We start from the raw sequence: 23,646 nt of genomic DNA on the forward strand, positions 1-23,646 counted from the left end.
AACATTTCCCAGTTCCTATGGAGATATTGTTGTCAGAAGAATTGCAAAATAATGTTTACAAGAAATCTTTAATAAAAGACAAGTGTTACACCCTTGTAGAGAAGGTTGACAAAAGATACATAATACACACACCATGTCATAGTTGGTCTTATGTACAAACACACAATTCAAGCAAATCCCAAACAAACACACACACACACACACACACACACACACACACACACACACACACACACACACACACACACACACACACACACACACACACACACACACACACACACACACACACACGCACACACACACACACACACACACACCTACATGCACACACACAAAGAGAGAGACTGATTACTACTACTGATTATCTTCCATATCCAAATATACTTAATGCATGTTTTTTGGCCATTGGTACAGTACACTTTTGCACACAAAGGGAATGACTTAGAATGCTTGAATGCATACAACATGATACAGGCTGTCCCAGTGTGCAGCAATGATCCACTGAGTCGAAAGACAGTCTAAAAAAAAATCCCTCATTGAACCACAGCAGCAGGATGTTACAACTAGCTCCATGGAAATGGATGTAGAAGAAACAAGAAGACGAGGGGAAAAAGAAAGGAGGGGACGCGAGCGGTCAGGGGTGAGCGGTTGAAAAGGAAACAGGAGGAGGCAGGAGACACCAGCAAGAGAGGATGAGGAGCAAGGGGAGAAAGAGCTAGAGGTGAAAGAGGTCAGATGTGAAAGGTTAAAGCGTTCCTTCGTCCAGCAGTTTGTTGATGCCGTTGCAGATCTTTCTCAGAGAGAGTCTGTACTCCTCTCCGTCCCCGTACAGCTCAGCCAGGAACTCCCCATGGGCAAAATGGTTGAAAACGTGATCGATGCGTGCATGTGAGCGTGCGGTCAGGTGCTGCTCAACCAGGGTGTGAAGCAGGTCCCTGCACTCCAGCAGGAGCTCTGACAGAATATTCCTGTCAAAGGTGTACTCCACCTCGTAGAATGACACCGCTGTCATGGCCGCCTGATTCATCTTCTTCTTGAAGCGCTCCACTGTGTCCAGCTCGTCTGGGCTGAACTGGTGGTTGCGATAGAGGATGCCGATCTTCAGGGCGATCTTGATGACATCCTTGATGATCTTGTGGGCCTCCTTCTTGCTCTTGGTGAACTCCCGGCTTGCCTTGTAGAGCTCGTCCAAGATCTCACTGCTGGTGTCGTCTGTCAGCATGTTGGCCACCACCATGGTCGCCATCTTACTCAGGATCTTCTTCTGGGCCTGCATGGCCAGGGAGCGTGAGTTAAAGCTCTCCTGTCCTGCAATGAAAGAAAAGAGAGAAAGGCAGAGAAAGGCAAAGGGTTAATCTTAAAGGTCAGAAATCTTCTGTGTATGGTGACAGTGAAGACAACAAAGAGAAGAGGTAAGATGATGATCCTACTAAAGTAAGACCTCATGCACCGATAATTTAGAGCAGTGTTAAGTTACATTTTTACTTGGGGGCACTGGAAAATGATATTAACACAACCATAACAAATTATCATAGTACATACTTGTTAATGTGAACATGTTGGCAAACAGCCTATTTACACATCAACAACAACATTACAACATACAACATTATTTTGGAGTCACATTTCTGGGTACCCAAATGAATATAAATCCAAATATTTCTCTCTGTCAGCTCGTTTTCAGTATCCACCATATCCTGAGGGTAATATCAGGCTCCTTTGTTGCTAAATAGTCTACTACTGTACAGCATGTTCACTAGCTAAATTTGACTGTCTGCCGTTTGATGTTCCAGGCAGATAAATATACCTGAAATAATGCAAGTTGTTTATTAAAAGGCTAGGGTCTCTGTCCAAAGATAAACTCAAGGTAATGTTCTTTAGTTGTTTATTTCAGGATATTGAAGGTTTTAAATGTTACCTCTCTGTATCTTTTTGAGGAATCATTTTGCAAAGTTGCCAAATTGTCCTTGTGAGGTGACTGAAATCAAATAATTTGACTTCTACTTTTAGGTAAGAGTCTATGTCTATAAGAACATTTATGAGTGCTGAATGTTAAGGTTCAGTTTTTTTTTGTTTAAAAAAAAAAAAAGAACAGCTGACTAAAAGTAGGGAACAGATGGAGCAGTTTTACAGTATGTTTTAATATGTTTACATATAACAGCTGACTTCCAACTGGACAAACAGGCTTTTTCAACTCTGTTGAGCCATTGTATTAAAAATAAGGGTCCTTCCTCCAGTGTTCACTGACATTACTTTGTCCTTGCATAAAGAACTGTGTGCTAAAAAAAAAGCTCTTAAGAATAGATTTTCTACTTATTCAAAGGAATGACAGTGATTCTTTTCTTTCTTCTTATTCTTTATTACTTATTTTGTGTAACAAGACAGTAGGCGCTCTAATATGATCCTAGTTAACTTGATGATTCTGTTTTTTTTGGCCTGAATGAAGGCTAAATCCATCTATTCTGAACTTGCATAGAAAGACGTGAGGCTGATGAAAAGCTTACTTGCCAAAAAATATCTATTTGTTTTGCTTTGAGGGGACTTGTAGACTTTTAAAAAAAATTAAAAGGAACTCACTTTGGAGTCTAAAAGAGCGCAGACTGAGGAAAACCTTTTTTGAGCAGATGAAACGTGGTGTAGCCACATTCTACAGCAGGGCGGCGTCCTTCCTGGAGCTGGCAGTGGTGTGGTGGGCTGACTATGGGAGGGACGACTATCTGCTCTGGATAACATCAAACAGCTGTACGATAAGAACCCCTACACACACTGTATTTCTACAAGTCCAGATTGATGGCAGTTTTATGCCGTGTCCTACTGCTGTCGCAATTTATCTTAGAGGAGAACATCAAAGGCTGAGGGTGTCCTCATATAGCGATGCCAACAGCCTAACATGTGTCTGTGTGAATGTGAGGAGTGGGAGGACAGATAGGGGTTTTATTTAGGTGCCACCCAGCTACAAATTACACACCAGATAACTCCTATTATGATTAAAGCCAAGGAAAGAGGCTTTACTTGTTCCTCCTGTTCCCTGCGCACATTGTCAGAGAGACAGAGAGATAGGGGACGGGGGTGTCATTGCCCAGTAGGCTCCGCACAGAGCAGCAGATGAGCCCAAATTCAAAGAGGAACACCTGCTTTGTTGTCATTATAATTTTTATTAAAATAGACAGCTATGTGACCATGCAGATTTAACACCAACGTCCTGTCATCTGCATGTGTGTATGTGTGTGTGTATGCACACACACACACACACACACACACACACACACACACACACACACACACACACACACACACACACACACACACACACACACACACACACACACACACACACACACACACACACACACACAGACACACAGACACACACACACACTCAGGTTGAATTCTGCCCAATTGGGAGGAACTCTATCCGTGGCATTTCATGTGAATGTACAGACGTGACATTTCATGTGTTCGTCTGAAGCAAAATGACATTTCATGCACATATAATTAGCCCCACATGACATTTAACTACTAATAAAGCAAATGTCTTTGTCTACAGTCATTTCCCAATACATGTGATCTGATGTACCCTCTTACTGCCCTTTTGTACAGCTTCATGGGAGTGTAGGTGAGAGTGTGATGGGTGATTTTGAGAATGTCAAACCTGCAGAATGAAATTGCGAGTATTGGTTAACTACTAAAGTTTGCTCCTATTTAGACATTTTTGTGTCCTTATAATGAGTGAATAGCAACACCAGGATATATAATTGTGGATTTTCATTGGGGAGATTTGTGCCTCTCAAAGGTTTGAAAACTTTGAGCAACACATAGTGAACTGTTATAAAAGACAGCCATGTTTGCATCCTGACCGTAATCAATATGAATAAGCCCATCAATCAATTACTTTACAATCCAATAAAGCTCTCCAAAGTCATGTTTTTTTTAAAGGGGACATATCATACACATTTACAGGTCTAATTTTGTATTCTGCGGCTTTACTGGAGAACACTGGAACAAAACTCCTTATTAATCTTATACTGGGCCTCTATGCAGCCCCTCAGTTCAGCCTCTGTCTGAAACAGGCCGTTTCTGCTCCTGTCTCTTTAAGGCCTTAAGGCTCCCAGAAGCAGTGGAACAAGCTGCAAACACAACATTAACATGTGTAAATATCAACCTGTAATAAGTTGTGATGAATTGATTGATGAATAGAATTGATTTGGAGTCCTTTTTTCTCTCCTTTTAGCTGTATTTTGGTCTCCACCGGCTTCTGAGGGAATGCAACGAACAGTAAATTTGCAAGCTGCAGTGCGACCAAACAATTTGTTAAAATAGGCTAAAAGGTGCCATAGAGCTGAGAGAAACTGCCTTTTTTAGGTGATAATTATTTGTGTATTCATCAGTACAGGCAACTCTGCTGTACTGTGGCCACAACTTATGTACAGTACTGGAGTATACTACAGCAACTATATACAAACTTAACACTTTCAGTCAACATCAGTCTGAGAGAAATTAGTCTTTGTCTCCTCCCTGCAGGCTGCAGTTCACAAACAGCACTCAGAGATATCAAATGTTAATGATAGCCTGAACTGATAACATGCATTTAGGCTTCATAACAGCAATACGTGGGTTTTGATTATATTTGAATAGCAACACCAGGATATATAACTGTGGTTTTCATTAGGCAGATCTGTGCCTCTCATCAACAGGCTCTCTTTGTCACTCTCATTTCCCGTTTCTCTGAAGAAGCTCTTTGTTCTAGTGAGCCTCTGATATGCAGAAACCCAACTGGATAGATTTCTGAAACCCTGGCACACTGATAAAGGTGACAGCTTGCTCCATAAAGCCGGCCTTGTCAGACCAATGACTGAGCTGGCTATTTGGATTTCTCCTTGCAGTGTGTGACTTTTTGCTTTCTATATTAATTTATCTTCAGTGCAATTAAATGACAAAGGTGCCTCACACCTGATTGGATCTTCTTTGTTTTTAGAGCAGGGCTAAAAGTAGACTAATTATTTTTCTGCCACCCCCCACCGCACAGCCTGAAGCCTTTTTCTGAAGGCCAGCAGGTGGCTATCGACTTGCCTTGACCCCTGTCTCATGTCTGTTTTCATATCCAAGAGCGGCAAAGAATGTAAGCAAAATTGAAGGAGTGTAGGGGGAAAAAAATACTCTGAAGAATGGACATGAGGCTATTTGAGGTGCGAGTCACAGCGCTGGGGAAGAAGGTGGGTGATTCAGAGTCTGGCTAGAGATTTTAGCACATACAGTAAGTGAGGGTAGTTGATTATAAGGTACACATGGAGACACTGAGAAGTCCAAGCTCTCTTCCTCACTCACATACAGCCTGTCACCCGGCGGCTGAGATGAGTGACACGCATGAGCCAGAGTGTCGGTATGAGTTAGAGAGAAATCCAAGCTGTCAGAGGGGAAATAGCCAGAGACTGTCTTTCCTGTAACTTATCTCTTTCCTGCCTGCTCATTATTTTCTCTGCATCACTTGTGCTCTGACGTTTTCACAAACTGAAGTGGGTATGTCTCATGGCATGTGAAAACCTCAGACTAAGTTGCCAAAAACAAACTGGGACCATAATTCACCGCCAATGTAGGGCCAGTCACAGATGCCATCACCCCATCAAAGTGGTTACATAAGGGTGTTTTGGGAGTTGGTGAAGTTTACTTTTAACATCAGGATTAGTAAGGTGCTCGCTGCTCTCGCTGTTGACTAGACAGTCTCTCTTTGTTCCGCCTGATGTTTTTAGAGCGCTGAGTCAACAGTTTCTGCTGCGTTGCATCAGAACATACATCCAGTGTGGAACATGGAAAACAGCCAAACCTGCTCTGCTGAAGGTGGTGCGCTGCAAAAAATGTCCCTCAGGACTGATTTATTTTCATTTCAGTCAGAGACACTTATGTCAAGGCATTAGCTATTTATAGGAAATGACTGTCCAGGCTAATTCCTGCCTAACAAACACGTACATCAACATTAAAGGGGACATAATATGCTTTTTTGTGATTTTCTGTCCTTAACATACTGTTACAATGTCGGATATCTATGTTAAACATTGTCAAATGTTCAAAACTTGAGGTTAATATATGTACAAATGCTCCCTGCAAACCAAAAGCCAGGTTTTCAACCCATTCTAAATGAATAGTTTGCAACATTGTTTTCATTGCCGACAAGCTGATGTCGTTGTGCATGCCCATAAATGGCCGTCTGTTCATGGCCTTTTTTGCTAAGGTGTTGTTTACATTGAAGTTGACATTTTGAGTAAAGAATGAGAAAAAGAAGTTAAATCCTGCCACTACTGCCCATTTCTGTAGCAGCTGGAAGTCTGTGGGACGCAGCTACGTGGGGGGCCAACTAATCAGAACAGAGTGGGCTAATCAATCCTTAAAGAGACCAAATTAGAGCTAAAACAACCTGTTTCAGACAGGCTGTGTAAAGGGTCAGGAGGAGTTAAATAAGGGGCTTTTAGAACTCTAAATCATGCAAATATATTCCTGTAGAGCCCCATACTTGTAAATTTGCATGTCCACTTTAAATGTTTGTTAAATCAACAAACAGCCCATAAAGAGATACAGTATCAGATTATAATGGCCACACTGTACACCTGCATTATATAATGTGCCTGGAAGTAAGTAATCAGCCGGTAGTGAAATGGCTGATTAGCAAGGCAGTGATAGTGAAGCATGGGTGAATCAGCTGATGCCTATCAGTTAATGCAAGCCTGACTTCAGTGCTCCACTTTAATTAATGCTATATTCCATATTGCATGAGGTTAAAATTTTACCTCTGTGTACAAAAAATGCTCAGTCAACATTCTCGGATGTGGATTGGGCTGATTTTGTGCCATTAGCAGATTTCACATTATTTTAAAACTCCACATAAAATTGATTGGCTTGTTAGTGTGGACATTTTTTGCAGTGTGCAGGGCAGCTGGGCAGTGAGAAGGGGTCCTGAGGCTTGTGTTGGTCTCGATCCAGAGTAATAAGAGGAATGAGCCATTAGCAGGACCAGCAGCTAACACTGACAAGGGCCGACTGGCCTTTACTGAGTCAACGCTGGAGGCACTTGTGGGCTTATCAACCGGAACACGTCTGACTGGGGCAACTGTGTGTGTCTGAGTGTATGTGTGAATCTATGAATATGTGTGTGTGTGTGTGTGTGTGTGTGTTTGCATCTGTCTTTCAGTGACTGTTTTTCATGTGTTGCTTGTCTACATGTCTCGACAGCAGAAAAAGCAACCTCAAGATGAATTGAATACAGTCAGTCATCACAACCTACTATCAAGACTGCTTACTTAGTGTTAGTTTCTATTAATTTTAACATGTACATATTGATAGTAATCACATATATCAAATATTACATGTAAGTAATAAAATCATTAAATACATGACACGTAACATTTATATTATACAATATGATAATATATAGCAACATAAACATCATTCATCGTTCATTTTCACCTATATTTGTTGGAAAATGTAAAGTAAAATACCACAATAACAATGATATTTAAATAAAACTAACAGCTAAGATGAATGTGAAATAAAGCTATTGTATCTGACAATTCAGCTCTACAATATTCCAGAAATAAAAAAATAACCCTGCAGCTGGCTGTAACTGTCCTTTATACAATTATTTAAAATTATTTTCTATTCTGGGTTCCTTTGCCTGGAGAGCTGTGAGTCATTCACTTCTGTGGTATAACATAATGTTTTTTCTTCTACACAGCTCAAGATCCTGACTGTATCAGGTATCTGAAACACACACACACACACACACACACACACACCCACACACACACACACACACACAAGGTAACACAATGCTTGATCAGTGCTTTCCTATTTGCGGTTGCTAATGACAACGCGCTCATATTTTAGACCAAACCAGGTAACAAACTGAGCACAGGTGCATGGATTGTTTTCGCCAGATAGATTTGGGTACATATGTTTACCACACATGTTGATATGTGCTCACACACAGGCATACTCAGTGAGGTTGGATGTATTCGATGAATTTATGACAGTCACAAGGAGACAAGAAGAAGAATAAAAAGGAAAAAAACAATCTGTTTACCATTCTCTTGACTGCATAGCACCTGTCACTTCTCTTTCCTCTTAACATTATCAGTGCAAACAGACAAAGCGTAAAGGCCACTGACCTGTCCCAGAGACGCAGAAAGGTGGGCGAGGTCAAGAGTGTTTTCGGAGACAAACAAAAAAGCTATTGATCTATGCATAGCTTCCTTTGCAACACAATGGAAGCCGTCACTAAATTCCCATGTGCATTTACTTTCCATCTGCAAACTATTTTCCATTGTGTAAGTTAACGGCCAGTACATGCTTCTCTGGAGTGGTTGCCATGCCATTCTTTGCACCCTGTAAATGCTAAATTGGCAATCATTTTCCAGACATTTTCCTTTTTAAATATCTTTTTATGAGGGAAATAGTGCAGCGCTAATCCCATTTTGTCTCATGTGTTCAGCATTCAGTAAAAAGCCGGACTTCTGCTCCAGCTATATGTATCCATATTTCATATGCTACAGTAGAAACATCCTGTACTACGAAGTCTGCCAGTTTGCGGGCTCGCACTGTGGTAAGAAATCCTGGAGAGGCCCTCGGTAATAAAGTCTGTCATCCATCAGCACTGCTATTTCTCAGCAGAGAATAACCAAAACAACATCAACAATATATCAATACCAAAACAATGTCAGAGAAAATACTCCTCATTCAATGGAATTAAACAAGGGTGACAGCTTAACTTCCACTACTTTCTCTTTGGCCCTTTCGTCTGCTTCTAGTTTCCAATAAGAGACTCTCTCTGGCTGCATTTAAAAGGCTTGAGGAAAACAATGGAGAGGGTCAGTCAGCAGCAATAAAGGGGTTTTTAATAGCCTGCAGGGTTAGTGTTAAGCAAGCCTGAGAGGCCAGTGGACTGGAGTGGGGAGCAGAGGATGGTGCGTTGTGCCAGCTGGTACCAGAGCTCGACTAGTGGAGCTGGAGGCGAGGCGTATTTATTTTCCAGTGTCACTCTCCGGGCTGAGGGCTTCCGACTTGTTGATTGAGTATGTTTGTCAGTTCACTTCTATGATTTCACCACACAGACAGACAGACAGACAGACAGACAGACAGACAGACAGACAGACAGACAGACAGACAGAAACACACACACACACACACACACACACACACACACACACACACACACACACACACACACACACACACACACACACACACACACACACACACACACACACACACACACACACATTGTCATACAGTAAATAGTGTGTAAGGATTCATCTAAATGCAGACCCAGTGCCGAAGAAGTATCCCCAAAGGCTTTTTTGTCATTTCATGTCTCTTATCCACTCACTTTGTCCTGCAAAGGCTCCATACTGGTGTATTTTTGACTCCCACTGCTCTAATCAGATGACTCAAACATACCGCCCCTGCTCACTCTCTGTCTGTTGCAATGCATGTGTGTGAGTGCGAGTTTGTATCTGAAAAGATAGATTAAAGATTCAGAAAGATACGGCTTCAACAGAGAGAAATACAGTGAAATACAGTGGCGTACGCTGAATTATCATTATTCATGACATGCAAAATCTGACACTAAGCCAGTTTCCAAAGGGCACTCTGGTGCTCAAAGAGGTCATTCACCGTGCCATTAACAGCTGCTCAGGATGTAGAGGGGGCATTCAGACCTTTAGGGTTAATAAATAACTTTTGATACCGGAATAGCTTTCATATGTGTAAAGTGGGGTTACAGAGTTTAAAGTTCATAGATGTAGATCATTTAGTATCACCGGCTGAAACTGGAATGTACAAGTTAGAACTTACTCATGCTTTACTGGAATTTAATTGCAGGAAATACAGATTCAACCTCCCAACAGATTCCCAAGGCTTGTAAAAGGCTTACTGCTAACTTTGTGTAAAACATACGACAAAACAAAATGGATGTTATGCTTTTTTTGTTCTGTTAATGGTTTCTGCAGGTGTTACCTGTCTCTGCTTGGACCTAGATTTTAGTTGTCTGAAATGATGAATGCGAGGCACAAAACTGCATGTTTACAAAAAATATAAAGACATAAAGATAGGGAATATAAATATGCATCAATTGATCATTACAAATCATAGAAATTACTTGCAAAGCAGACAGATGGGCAGTGAGCTGGTGTATAATGTTGATAAAGTGCTTCATTAATTTTGCTTCATTAAATCCTCCTGTTCCTATGAGTCACTATCTTTGTTGGAAGACTGTGAGATTTTATCCAGACAAGAGGATGATGAAGAGCAAATGGTTGTATTTGTTTACCCAAAGTGCCACTGCCAGTGCAGAAATTCAACATATTTATTTTTAAAAGTAGAGCCAGACCAACAAATCTCCCATATATTGGAAGGGCTATACATTTTTTGCAGATGTATTGTATCTGTGTATATATTCAGCCAACAGAGACAAACATATAACGAGAAGTTGCAAGAACAGCACATGAAATGGCCAAAAATGTATGATTGTGTTTTAGAAACACTGTATTGGTGAAATAGTTTGTCCATGACAGAGAACGTACAAGTTGCATCTGTAAAATGTTCCATTTAATCATGAGATCCTTATCATTCATGTTTGTTTATGTTGATCTATTTTTCAATGTTCTTTTATGTTCATGTCATGCACACAAAGTGCCCAACCCTCATGGGTTTACAGGACACCAAAAGTACAGCTGCAGTGGTCCAACATTTCATGTCATTATAAAATTGCAAAATTATACAGCTTGGTCTTCAACAAAATATTCTGTGTTTGGCAATAAAATCTACTTCCCTTCCTGAAGCACAAATCAAGTTTTTCAAAATCATCCAGCCCAAAGAAATCAACATAAATGGAAGACAAATAATTAAAAGGTACAAACCTTACCATTCTTGTACACAGGGCAGCAAAAGAAAAAAAGAAATCTCATTCTCAATTGCACGTAGCTCTCACAACAGTCTGTCCTTCTCTGGAGTGACATTAAACTTGCTGGTCTCTGGGGCCAATGGTAATATTCTTTAATGTAACTGTGCACAAAGGGATATTTGTGTTTTGTTTAAATCACACTTCACATAAGGTTCTATACTGTATCTATTATTTATGAGACAATCAGTTCGTGATTTTTTATTTATCTCACATATCAATGGACCATTTTTCTTATGCATGAGAAACAATTAAATCTACTGAATATCACAAAGTAACCTGTCCTGGAAAATGATTGACAAATTGTTCAAATAAATAAGGATTTCAATGCATTTGCCCATTTATGACCATGTGAAATGTCCCAATTAAATATTTTTTTAGTCTCTGATTTAACATCTTTACAAGTCTCTCCCAAAGCCGCAGCGGTTGATGTTTATGTCAGATGTTTGAAAGGTTCCTGTCCCATATCTCCACTCATGGCCAAAACTTAAGTAAATTTATGGATCCCCAACAAAGATTGAATAGCTCTATGATGCACAGTGTTGCAACTGGCATGTTCACAGAAACCCTGAACACTAGAAGCATAGTCAGAGACAGGACATGCACATGAATTATATAGTTGCGTATAAGTATGGAATCCCAAATTACCACATTGTTTAACTTTGTTCTGTACAGATCCCAGCGCTCTACCCTCGGACTGAGCTAAATGTCATCTGCTCGTCCAGCTTCAAGCCAAGATATTTATACTGATCAGTATATGGCAGCACTATTGAACCAAAATCAAAAACATCTGAACTTCTCTTCAATGGTTTTTGCCTGAATCATATTACGTGTTTATGTTACCAAATAGGCTAAAATATTGTTATCACACTTTTTTAAACTCTCACATTTTGAGATATCTGTATCAGCCTTAAAAATCAAGGAAGTAATCAAGATGAGACCAAAAGTTTCTATGAATGTTGTAACGCAAATCATAAAATGGCAAAGACTCTCAACAAGACAGAAAAAGTCGGCGCTTTAAAGCTTGTAATGGAATGGCATTATGAAATAATAATAAGCTGCGGACAGATACACACATGCACACACACATATACACATACACCAAACAGATAATTATGTTTTCTATGTTGGTCAGAAAAGTGACATCTGTCAAGACAAGAGTCAAGAAAGACCTGGTCCCAATCGCAGGGTACGGCATTATGGCACATAAATAATGGTTGACAATTGTAGAGAAACAGTAGAGTGTAGTGTTTGTCAATAACAGCACACTGATGTATGGTAATGTAGCTGTAATGAAGACGTTTGACATACAGTAGGAGACAGTTTGGAGCTACAAGTGTGTTTATCCTGCTGGGACTGTACTAAGTGTCTCATCTGTGACTAACAATCCAGAGAAAAGCACTTAGGAACCTCTCTAAATCAGGCGGGAACAGATTGCCTTTGGCCGTTGTGCAGTCTTATTTAATGCTCCATCCCTCATCTCTGTCTTTGCCTCTCTGTCTATTAGTTTTAATAGCTGTGTCCCTGTATAGTTGAAATAGAGAAATGAGGCAGTGGTGGGAGATGTCTGATTGATTAATGTGCCGCTGGCCTGATCGCCTGTCACAAGGAGAGGGAGAGGGAAAGAGAAAGAGAGATAGAATCAACGATTTGACCTCCACCTTTAGCTGTGCCCTTAGCTCGCATCACAGTCACTCCTCGTTATGAAGACCAGAACAAGCTGGTCCACAGAGGATGAGAAGTGGCATCAAGGACATCCTGTTAGGATACAGTGTGGACTGCAAGACCCTGTGAGATCCATGTCCTTTGACCTCTCCTCTGCTGTAAAGCTAATTCCTTCACCAGCTGTGGGTTGTTGACGTCTGCCATTGTTTAGCAAGTAAAAAGCCAGGCCACGGTTAGCTGGTTAGCCGGGCATGGGAACTGGCTGGAGGCTGTCTCCCCTCTCTGCTTCCCTCCTCTGGGACTTTCTCTGGAAAACTACTCTGCCACAGACATCAGCTGACAAATGCTTTTAGGTGAGTGCTGTTGGGGGCAAAAATACTGAACATTTTTATTAGCGTAAATGATTTCTACAATATGGAAATTGTTCAAACTATAGCTAGATTTTGGGTTTACTGATATAAACAGCTAGTGTCAGGTAGATCTCATAAAACTCTTTGGCACACATGAAGTGGTGCTTTTTACATTTTTCTCAGTTTGGAATATGCTGAGGAGAAAATGGGAACCAGAAACCACTGTGACTAGACAAACAGAGACAATGGCGCCAACTACAGTCAAACGACAAAGACTGAAAATTCCAGCCAATGTAAGACAATATAGGACAGAAGGTTGGATTGCGCGATTACAGGAAAATGAAGCTTAGAAAGATAGAACACAAACCAACTCAAGAAATTATTTGATTCATAAAACAGTAGTACACTATTTATGGAAAGTTGGTGCAAATGTGTGGGTGTGCATTTGTGTGCGAACTATAATGACAGACTGTGAGACTGGGTCTAATAAAAACCAGGGGAGGATAGGGTTTTCCTTACTTTATCTTGCCTGAAACCAGACAGAAAGTCCCCTTAACTTTTTCCATAATTAATCAAAGCCTTTATAGAGAGAGAAAAGGGCAAAAGCAGGGGAAGTGGGTGTTGGAGGCAGGCAAAGCTGGCAATATGTACATTTCCATTTCACACCATTCAGTCATACTTAATAGAAAAGAAGTGAAAAGGGCTATGTGGGGGAAATTGGGAATGTGTTTGCTTAGAAAATGCTCTAAATTATGCTCTAATTTTTTTTAATTTAAAACCCAACCAGATGTGTCATTTCATCTAAGATGTATGGATGAGTGATGCAAATAAAAATGGAGGAGGTGGGGCTGGTAGAGAAAGAGTGAAATCATATGTCCATATTTTGATTGACTGTCTAGCTGCTGTCATAGTCCCTTTATGTCAGACACAGACCCACACACACCAGAAACATATTCTCACTCTCGCTCCCTTTTGCATCATCTGCAGCTTTATTAAGAACTGACTGCAGCGTGTCTTTGTCTTCCATGATACTCTCGTCTATCTTTTTATTTTTTTGTCTATCTCTTCCTCTCTGTCAATTTCTCACCAAATCCTCAGTGAGCTGAGCGTGAGTGGCAAGGAAGTAAATGTTTTCCGGCCCTGGGTGAGTTGCTCCTCTCATAGGCCTCAGCCAAGTCTCAGCATGCCATGGCATCGCTTACAAAGACACACACACACACACACACACACACACACACACACACACACACACACACACACACACACTAACACGCACAATCGTCCAGACCGTGCCAGCATTCCCATAACTTTAGCCTTTTGGTTTGTTTACTAGTTCAGCCACTCTAACTGAGTTTACTGGGAGGCTCTGGGAAACTTAAGAGAAGGTCACTTACAGAGTAGCTCAGACTGTTGTTGTTTGTGATTTTGTCTTTTTAAAAAGCTGAAACATGCTCCTGGGATTCTTTGTATATAAGCTAATTTAAATGTACTGTATTGGACTGTGTTGGGCAAATAACTTGAACAATGTAATTAACTGACCATTACTAAGCTGCTCCTCTGAATAGTGACTGCCCCCAATAGATTAGCAGACTTGTCAAGCTTTGGGGTTTTCTTTAGGTCTATGATGTGTGCATTGAGCTGTAGTAAGAGTGATACTTCTCATGAACTGATGAAGTTTGGGGAGGTTGTTTCTGTGACCCCAAGCAAGCAAGAATGTTGTGTTTATCTGCTAACCTAAGCTGTAGTTGTTGGCATGCACAGCTAACTAGTTTAGCATCTAAAATAGTAACCAAGCATAACTAAAGAAAATAATAATAGACTTAATTTGTATTTCACTTTTCCTTGAATAGTGAAGACACAGAAGACATAGAAGACGCAACATAAAGAAAATAGTAACTATGTTGCAATAGTTTGTTGGGCTACAGATTATGCTAAGAAAAGCCTGGTTCACGCCTGTAGTATTTCTCTATTGTGTGAAAGCTGGTCCTTGATGTCCTGTAGGTAGGCTAACATTAGCAGCTCTGTCATGTTTTTTATTGGATGTGGAGAAGTTCACACTCCAGCAACAGCCAATGTTAACCGAGAAGGAGTTATCTTTGCCAAACACATTGTACTTGTAACTTTTAAATTCATACATTAAGTTTGAAAAAGCAAAGACGTAGGCTATAAGGCTGTAAGTTACGGGGGGCCTCCAGAAACCCCATACCTGCAGCAAAAAGGTAAATACAGAAAATTATACTGTGTCTGTCCTGGCCATCAACAGCTAGCTTAGCCATGTTGTCTGAGTAGTGAATAACACCAAAAGAAAAAAAAAAACCCCTGATAATTCCCACATGTAGGCTTAGCAACCAAATATAGGCAAAGCTACCCTTAGCTTGCTGGTAGCTAAGGCAAGCTATCATGCCACAACATGTAAATAAAACAAATTTGAATGGAGATCATTTGCATCCCTGTGCTTTTGGTAGAAAAACACCCCCTTCTTGAGCCCCCGTATCAAGTGTCTCGTGCCAGCCACTAAAGTGCCAAAGTGATGTGAACTCTTTGTTCAACCGACAGTAAGACAGCAAACACCCAAAATGTTTATGCAACAAATCCCAAACTACTCGACTGTAAGAATTAACAAAAGCAATGGAACTTCATATTTGTGACAAAGATTAAACAATGATTGTTTTTATTTTAACATTGAACAACTACAGTTCCCATGAGGCTTTTAACAGCATGCCCATATGTTTTCACTTTGGTTTACCTTTGTAAAATTACAAGCTTTTCAGATTTTGCAATACAGCAAATAGCATTTAGCATTCACTACCATTAGGCAAACACTACGGGGCAATGTCTGGCCTCATATGCTGTTTTTGTTTTTTGACAAGGTGTTTATATTTTAACAGCCGTACAAGAGCTTTTCAAGGAAAAAAAAGAAGCATGGTGATATAGATGTCAGGGAAGTAAAGGCCAGCTGAGAAGGGGGTGGAGTGGGGTTTCAGCTATATGCTGCCTCAATTAAAAGGTTGTTCCAACTTTTTTAGTGTGATAAAAGTGGATATACTTTGAGCTTTGGCCTTGAAGATTCTTATAGTGCATGACATGCTTTAATGTTAAGCCAAAGTGCTGCTGCTCTCTTGGCTGCCAGCCCACCACTAACTAATGACCAGGAAATAACTGCGGTCCACACACTCACACTCACATAAATACAGGCACATTTGTAGATTTGTTTCTGACTTTTAGCGACTGCATTCCTTCCCTAAACTTAACCCTCTCCAAACCTAATCCTCCTATGAGTTAATTAAAATCCCAGCCTTCAAGTAAAACAGAGTGTGGAATTTTTGTTTCTCTCTGTTGCCATTATTGCCTATGAAATGTCTAAACCCACAAGTATAATTGCCACATTCGTCTGCTTCAGACTGTTCTGCTGCTGGTTTGCCTTCTACCTCCCAGAGGGAAATAGTTTATAAAGGTGCACTAAAAGCAACTTTAGGAGACATACTCCTACACTACATACGTTTATCACAATATATGCTGAACATGGGTATTCAACTTTTTCCTTCCACAGATTTAAAATAATAAACACAGCACTGTTTGTTCTGTTGTGCCAGGATGAAAAGCTTTTTCTGTGTAATTGTCTTCCAATCTACTTCATTTTTGTTTTGCTTTTCCCTGCCATTAGAAGAAAGAACAATAAGTCTGAGATTATTTTGATAATAAAGTACATGCCTAGATCACATTTTAAATTTCTTGACCATATTTAACTTTTGATATCCAGCATAGTGGCTGTTTTACCATGTTCCAACTTCCTATAGGCCTCTTAACCCGTGAAGTATCTTAGTTTTTACGCCTGTTCTACTAAATTCTTGTTCTTGTGGAACCCAGTGTACTCACAAGTCCACAGGAGGCAGGGAAAACGTTGAATTAAAATGTGTTTTATTTAAACCTATAATCCTCTCTAAAATATACTTGGCCTGTACATATACTGTGGATTAACTGCTGCATGAACTTAAATCATGTTAGAACACATAACACATGTGATTACAGCAGAAACAATTAACCAAATATCAATATGTGGCATCAAAACAGTATCTGAATGACAGAAAATTGTAAAAACCATGTTATGCCCCTTTAAGGCAGCCTTCTTTTTTCTCCTGTTTGTTGTTAAGTAGTCTGTAGTTTATTAAGGTTATACAAACACAGACTGCAGTAGCTTCCACAAACACATCAGACTTTTAAATGGCACTAATGATGAAAACATCTGTGTGAAACATATATATCAAGTAAAAACCAGAACTGGACACTGTAAAGAAACAAATAACTTTACTTAAAATGCACGATTGTACTATAGATGTATGTCAACACAACTGAAGAAATATAACAGCACATATACTGTACACATGCCTGCATCACAGCTCCTGTAAATCTACAGTAGGTACCTGTGCAGGCACAACGCACCACTGATGCCAGCCTTCCCTCAATACACACTAGCCTCCCTCAAACAGCTTGCCTCTTACACCAGATGCCTCTAGTGACTGTTTGCTTTGCTTCGCCTGGCCCTCCAGTGAAACCACAGCCATCTCCTCCTCCTGAGTATGTCTATGAGGCCTTGTCAAAATGTCTCTGTGGTCTAATTCCATGTTTCAGTAATGGCTCAGTCGTGGGGAAACAATTCTCTCTCCAAATGTCGCACAAAGATTATGAAATGCCACAGTGTCAGCATATGTATATGCATACAAGAGAAAACACACTCACACACCGGTCAGGGACCTGGGAGTTTTAGGGTTTGTCTTTTGCTGCAGCTAGAGGAAAAAACACACTTTCTCTCCTGAGTCGTCTTTTCCACTTATGGCTGTTTTCTTTTTTTTTTTCTCAGTTCAATTTTACAATTTTCCAGAAGCAGCTCCTGGTGTCTCAAGTGTGTGTGTGAGTGTGTGTGGAGAGGGCTGGGACACAGTGAGCACTCTCCATCTGTAGACCAGATTAAAGGCAAAGGGAAAAAAAATCAGGGATGCATGTGTTGGGAGTGCACACGAGACGAAGGGAATGAGCAAGAATGCAGGCATTTTTTGAGCGTGTGTGTGTGTGTCTGTGTGTAGGTGTGTATGGGAGTTTTACAGTGTATGCAGGGCTGGCCCACTCTGCTTGTCTCTCATATGTAAAGCATGTGGCCAGTCTGCCAACATGGCAATCATGGGTGCTCCTGGCCCAGTGTAATACAGCAGTAAATGGTGGAGATTATTTTCATCATCTTTGAAGTGTTTATTGAAGTATGGATTAGTAGCAATTAGGAAGAGCAATAGAAGAATTGTAGAGTTAGTTTGTGAACATATGAACACCAGGTGAAGATGATCACCTTGATGAAGATTAAATTTGAGTTGTGTCATCTAACAACATCTGCATTTTTTTTGTTTACAGAAGCACAGCAACAGCCTTCATGCCCTCATGAATCCCGCAGCTGTTATTGCCACAGCCACCCAGCTTCTCAAGTCTGCTTTCAATAAAAAAATTGAAATAAATTCTTATGACTGGAAATAGCTCTGCAGATGGCAGATTGAGTTATGGTGTTATACTGATTCGCATCACCATGATTAGTCAGCCAAAAAGTGACCGTGGGCTGATTATTTTGTTGTCCGCCAAAAATACCCTCAGTACTGTAACAACTAAGAGAATCATTATGGACTGCACCAGTTCTGCAGCAGAACAGGTGTGTCGACAGTCAGTCTCCCTCTGACTCATAATCAGGAGTGGTCATCTCCACTCCACCACAGGAAGGACAGGGCTGCTGTATGAATCAGTTTGTGGCTATGGTCACCAGCATGCTCGTTGCATGACTGGCTGACTGGGTGATTATGGGAAAAATGTTAGCTTTTGTGTGAGTCTGTGTGTAAATGGTATTTTTTACAGAGTAGTTAGAGCTGAGCTCTGTCTATTGTGGCCGGTCTTTGAGCTTTAACACAACAAAAGGCCCACAGAAAAAACAGACAAGATTGAAAGAAAATGAATTGCTCCCTGGAGTGATTGTCAAACTCGACAGTCCAGATCCTGACTGTCACGTGACAACCTATTGTAAAAAAAAAAAAAAAAAAAAGGAAAAAAAAAGTCCGCTTTAATGCTCAATTCTTCCCTTCTTCGATGTTTTTGGAGAATTTTCTTGCCTTCTTTAGGCCAGACAAACATAGATTATATGATGCTGAAAAATGTCACTGCAGCTCAAAGGTTTATGGCAGAGAGGCTTTCCTCGGTATAAAATAGCAGCAGTAAGGGCACCACCCTTTAGAATCGAAGAGGCCTATTTATAAAGTCAACATTTTGTACAGTGACAGTCACCTGAGCAGAGGAGATAACATCTCCACTAACCACATGATATGAATGCATTTGAGCTATGTGAAATGCTTTCTTTGTGTTGTTGCCATCTCCACCTATCTACACTGTGCTCACGCCTTTAGGTGAGGTCTTGTTTAACGACTGCTGTGGTAGTCACAGTTTTGCCCTGAAAACATACTTGTTACCCTTTCTTGTCTCCTTTTTTCTCATTCCTAGTGTAGATTTGTGAAGATTTATTTTGTGTATTTACATTATTTTACTAATCTTTATTGGGATGATTCACATAATTCAATCAAGGATTGCCCCAACAGCCCCAACAGGCTGTACAATGTACAGCCTGTTGGGGCTAATAATTAAGTTAGGTGCAGTGATACGCTGCAAGGACGACACTGAGGTGATGTGTTATGAGTTTTGTTGTCCAACTGTCATTAAAGTAGACAAGCTACCCTGAGGAAGCTGTAACTGTTCGAAAGTAGTTGTAATGCAGTGTCTTTCTCATTAAGAGTTACACTACTATGATCATGAAATGCAAAAAAACACAAAATCATTCACTTTAAAAAGGGAAGAAACAATCAGCCATTATTTAAATTCTTCTGTGCATGCATGGGCAATTAAACCAGTTTTCCCTCTGGGGATTAATATTTTATTGATTATCAGTCACCTAGCAACGATGTTCTCATGACCTAAACAACTTCCCCATTTCTGTTGAAGGCATTATAACCTATAGCTGAGTGGGCCAATGTCAGGCATGTTCCCTGGGGCTTATCAAAAGTCATTGTGAGGAAAGTAGGAGCAAAGATATATGAAAGATAAGTTGAGTAAAAGCTGGTAAAACTCCAAGGCAATATCCCATATACAGAACGTAAAAATAACTGACATAAACAGCATCTACTGGTGAATTTATGGGAATGTATAATGCTAAAATGGCAGTCTCGCTCAATAGAAACTACCATAAACAGCTCAAGGGCAGAGGAGAAGGCCACAGGGTCAAAACCAACTGAAACAAAATACCTCAATATTTACACTGCTTAAGTTTTTGTGCCAGAAAACATATTAAAATTGTAGATCAATCAAACATCCCTCATCCACACACCCAGGATTAAGGGTCATGTTTGTGTACAGCAGCACTTTCAAAATATGCCTGTTTTCAAAATACTTTTGCTCTGGTTTTGTTAGAACATTTGACCTTACAAAGTCTGCTCTACCAGTTTTTGTTCACTAACGGTAGGACTGAATAGTAGAAACTGCAGCACGGCCACAAAGCATGATGCATTTTGACTGTGAGTCAGGCTCTTTCTCTCTTACCATCGACAGGGGAAAATGTCACTCTGCTTTTGTCCCCGTGTCACCCTCCCTTTCCACATGTGCAACATTGATCAACTGATTTAGATAGGCCAAAATCCAGGCTTGTAAGAATTAATTCATCTTACATTATGAAGACTTGGCCACAGTGCTAAGCTTTTAGCAGATTAAAATGTCTGTAGAAAAATGAGAAATGTTTCCATGATTTACTTCTGGCCCAGTGTCTGGAAAACAGCGTACATCACTTCAAATGAAAGTGAAATGGATAAAGCCTCTGTCTCTACATATTTGCTTTGCTGTGGCGCACTAGCCGAGGCCTCATGAGAATCCAGGTAAATGTTTCAACCCTGAACAGAAACCAGAAGATGATACAGGTCACAGATATTAAGGTTCCTCTCCTTCCTAACTGACTAAAAGACAGACAGACAGACAGACAGTTAATGGGCCAGCTGGACAGACAGATGGTCAGAGTTCAACAGAGCATCATTAACACAGTCACATCAATACACGATCACTAACGTGCCAATCAATTACATGTCCAACTTTTGACATCTGTAGATCTGCCCGTGGAAAATAATTTCAGGCGGAGTCACAACAATCAAATAAAGGATCATGTCATTTAAAACATTAATCTGATTATTTACAAGGAAATAGTAAAATAGCGTTTTCAGTTTCTGTATGATATAGTGCAGGTATTTAACTGTTTCAGCATGCTACACTGTGGTACAGTATAAAAGCCCCCTGGAGACACATTTGATACATGATCTTTGAACTCAAACTTATCTCTAGGAGGCTGTTTCATCTCCTGGTTTGAATTTTCCATGAGACCACAGTTCAATAAATCGTCCAAGCACTTTGAATGCTGGGAAATGTCCAGTGAGATACACAAAACTTAAGAGTGTTTAAGTGTTTGAGTCCAAATATTTACTCTCATCATTGCAAGAAATCTTTGCCCTGTGCTATGACACCATAAAACCTCCAATACATAACTTCCAATAAACATTTTGATGCTCCACGGGTGTGAAATGCACCATCGAGAATTAGATTTTAGCATTCAGGGAGACTCTGCTCTCTCTGATGTGTTGATGAACAGACTGGCTGCACGTGTTTGAGCTTGCCTGTTCCTGGGGGCGACTGAATAGGCTTTCATCCCCACGCTCAACGAAGCTCGGCCGGTCACCAGCATCCGAGTGCTTGTGCATCAGAGCTTACAGCAACAGCATTGACACATCTCAGGAATGAACTACAGATACTGGATGTGTGGAAGTGTGAAAGAATCTTGAAAACATGATTCTTAATGCACTGTATGGGTGTTAAATACATATTTAGATGTGTAGGGAAACTGTTAATTAGTGCAAGGAAGGTTCTGTGAGAAGAAGAGGTGGATGAGGGGGACAAATGTGGGTGTCTTCAGAGTCCAGATATGGGAAATTTTCAAAATGTGCTGAAAAAAGACACTAAGAAACCACTGATCATGTTGATTAACTAATAAACAAAGCAGAGAGCATTTGCTTGTGGTATAGTTATCTTAACATGTCAGAAACTGATGTTGTAGTCACAGTCATGAGCTCTAGGCTTAATGAGACTTACCTGGAGAGAGGTCTCCGTCACTCTGCTCTCCGGAGTCTGAATCCATCTTCTCCTGCAGGACACACGGAGGCTGCAGAAGCTCTGTGATTCCTCTTTCTTCTTGTTCCCTTTCCTCTCCAGGGAGACGTCTGATTTCTTTATGCAGAAAAAAAGACCACAATTTCTTGTTTGTTTTGTTTTTTCTAATTCTCTTTCTCCTGGTGAGCTAAACTTCCCCTCCCAGCCTGGATCACTGCAGCTGTGAGAGGAATGCTACTGGACTGATTTGCTGAGCTGTCCTCTTTTCTTTTTTCCTTTTTTTAGCTCTCTTTTCCTTTTGCTCCCTCCTCTCCTCTCTTCTCTTGACTCCCTCAGTTTTCCTCTTGCCTTTTCCCTCTCATCTACTTTCCCCGTCTCTGATGCCCCCTCCCCTCGCTCGCTCTCAGCCCGTCCCCCTTTCGGTTTCTCCCTCCCATGTCCCTACCACTCGGTCCCTCCTCCTCCTCCTCCTCCTCCTCTCATTCGGTACTGTCACACTCAGCCTCTTCACGCTCTCTCCACTCGAACTCTTTCTCTACCTCTTTCTGTATGCTGTAAGTGCAGTCTTCCTCTCTCTCTCTCTTCCTCTTTCCCTCCCTCTGCCTGTCTCTGGGTAAGAGTGCTGCCTGTGTTTTAGCAGAGAAATAGGAGAGACTCATTCAAGGCAACTTGAAATTCATCTCCAGAAGTAAAAATCCCATGACCCCTTGTTACTGGCTGTAAAATCAGTCACTTACAATTTGTGGTGGTCATGCGATGTCAGGTCAGGTTACTGTTTTACTACCTATAGTTATCATCATATGGATCATTTAAGTGTGATAGGTCAGTTAGCAATGTTTTTGTTGTATGATACACTATACGTGAACACTAGACTTGTAAACTACTATACAGTTCTTGTGTACTCATCATTAACAATCACTTCCACCTAGAGCATACCAAATATTTGTTTCCATTCCTTCTTTTTTGATAGATGTTTGAGGACGCTTGGACACATCATTAATCAGAATCAGTTGCTAAACAACCATTATTCAAACCATTATTTTCACAGTCTATTATTTGTTTATCCTCTCTGTGTAATTTTCCGGTCATATACTGTACTACATAAAAAACAACTCTGAAATTTAATAGTCAGGATGTCGACGACTAATGATAATTTTCAGGCCACTTGCTTCTCTAAACTTCAACGACAACAAAATACTTAAAGGAGTGGAAGTTAATGGTGAACCGAAACAATGAAGTCGTAAAACTAATGACAATGAGCTGAGGTGTCTGTGTTTGTACTATAAGCCAATACCCCCTTTGGCATTACGCAGTCATTTTGTACATAATACCAGTTTTGCATCGAAAGAAGAAATGTTAAGTTTTATTATTGTCTAGTTTCTGCATTCTAGCCCACAAGACAGCCCTCACAGCTCCCAACAAGCGAACAGGAAGACATTTTGATCAAGGAAGAAATTTATTGCC

At 40.5% G+C, this 23,646-nt stretch overlaps 2 protein-coding genes across 2 annotated transcripts in view; one reads left to right on the forward strand and one right to left on the reverse strand.

Moving 5' to 3' along the window:
- Positions 1-23,646, forward strand: part of lysmd2 (LysM, putative peptidoglycan-binding, domain containing 2) — a 391,867-nt gene that overhangs the window by 28,147 nt on the left and 340,074 nt on the right. The window lies entirely within an intron of this gene.
- tnfaip8l3 (tumor necrosis factor, alpha-induced protein 8-like 3) lies at positions 342-22,478 on the reverse strand. Its single transcript, XM_062424667.1, has 2 exons — positions 22,165-22,478; positions 342-1,311 (listed from the first exon to the last, which is right to left on the reverse strand). The coding sequence occupies exons 1-2, from the start codon at positions 22,208-22,210 to the stop codon at positions 749-751; spliced, it is 609 nt and encodes a 202-aa protein (XP_062280651.1). The 5' UTR covers positions 22,211-22,478; the 3' UTR covers positions 342-748.

Source organism: Scomber scombrus, chromosome 1, assembly GCF_963691925.1.
Source record: "Scomber scombrus chromosome 1, fScoSco1.1, whole genome shotgun sequence".
Taxonomy (NCBI): Eukaryota; Metazoa; Chordata; class Actinopteri; order Scombriformes; family Scombridae; genus Scomber; species Scomber scombrus.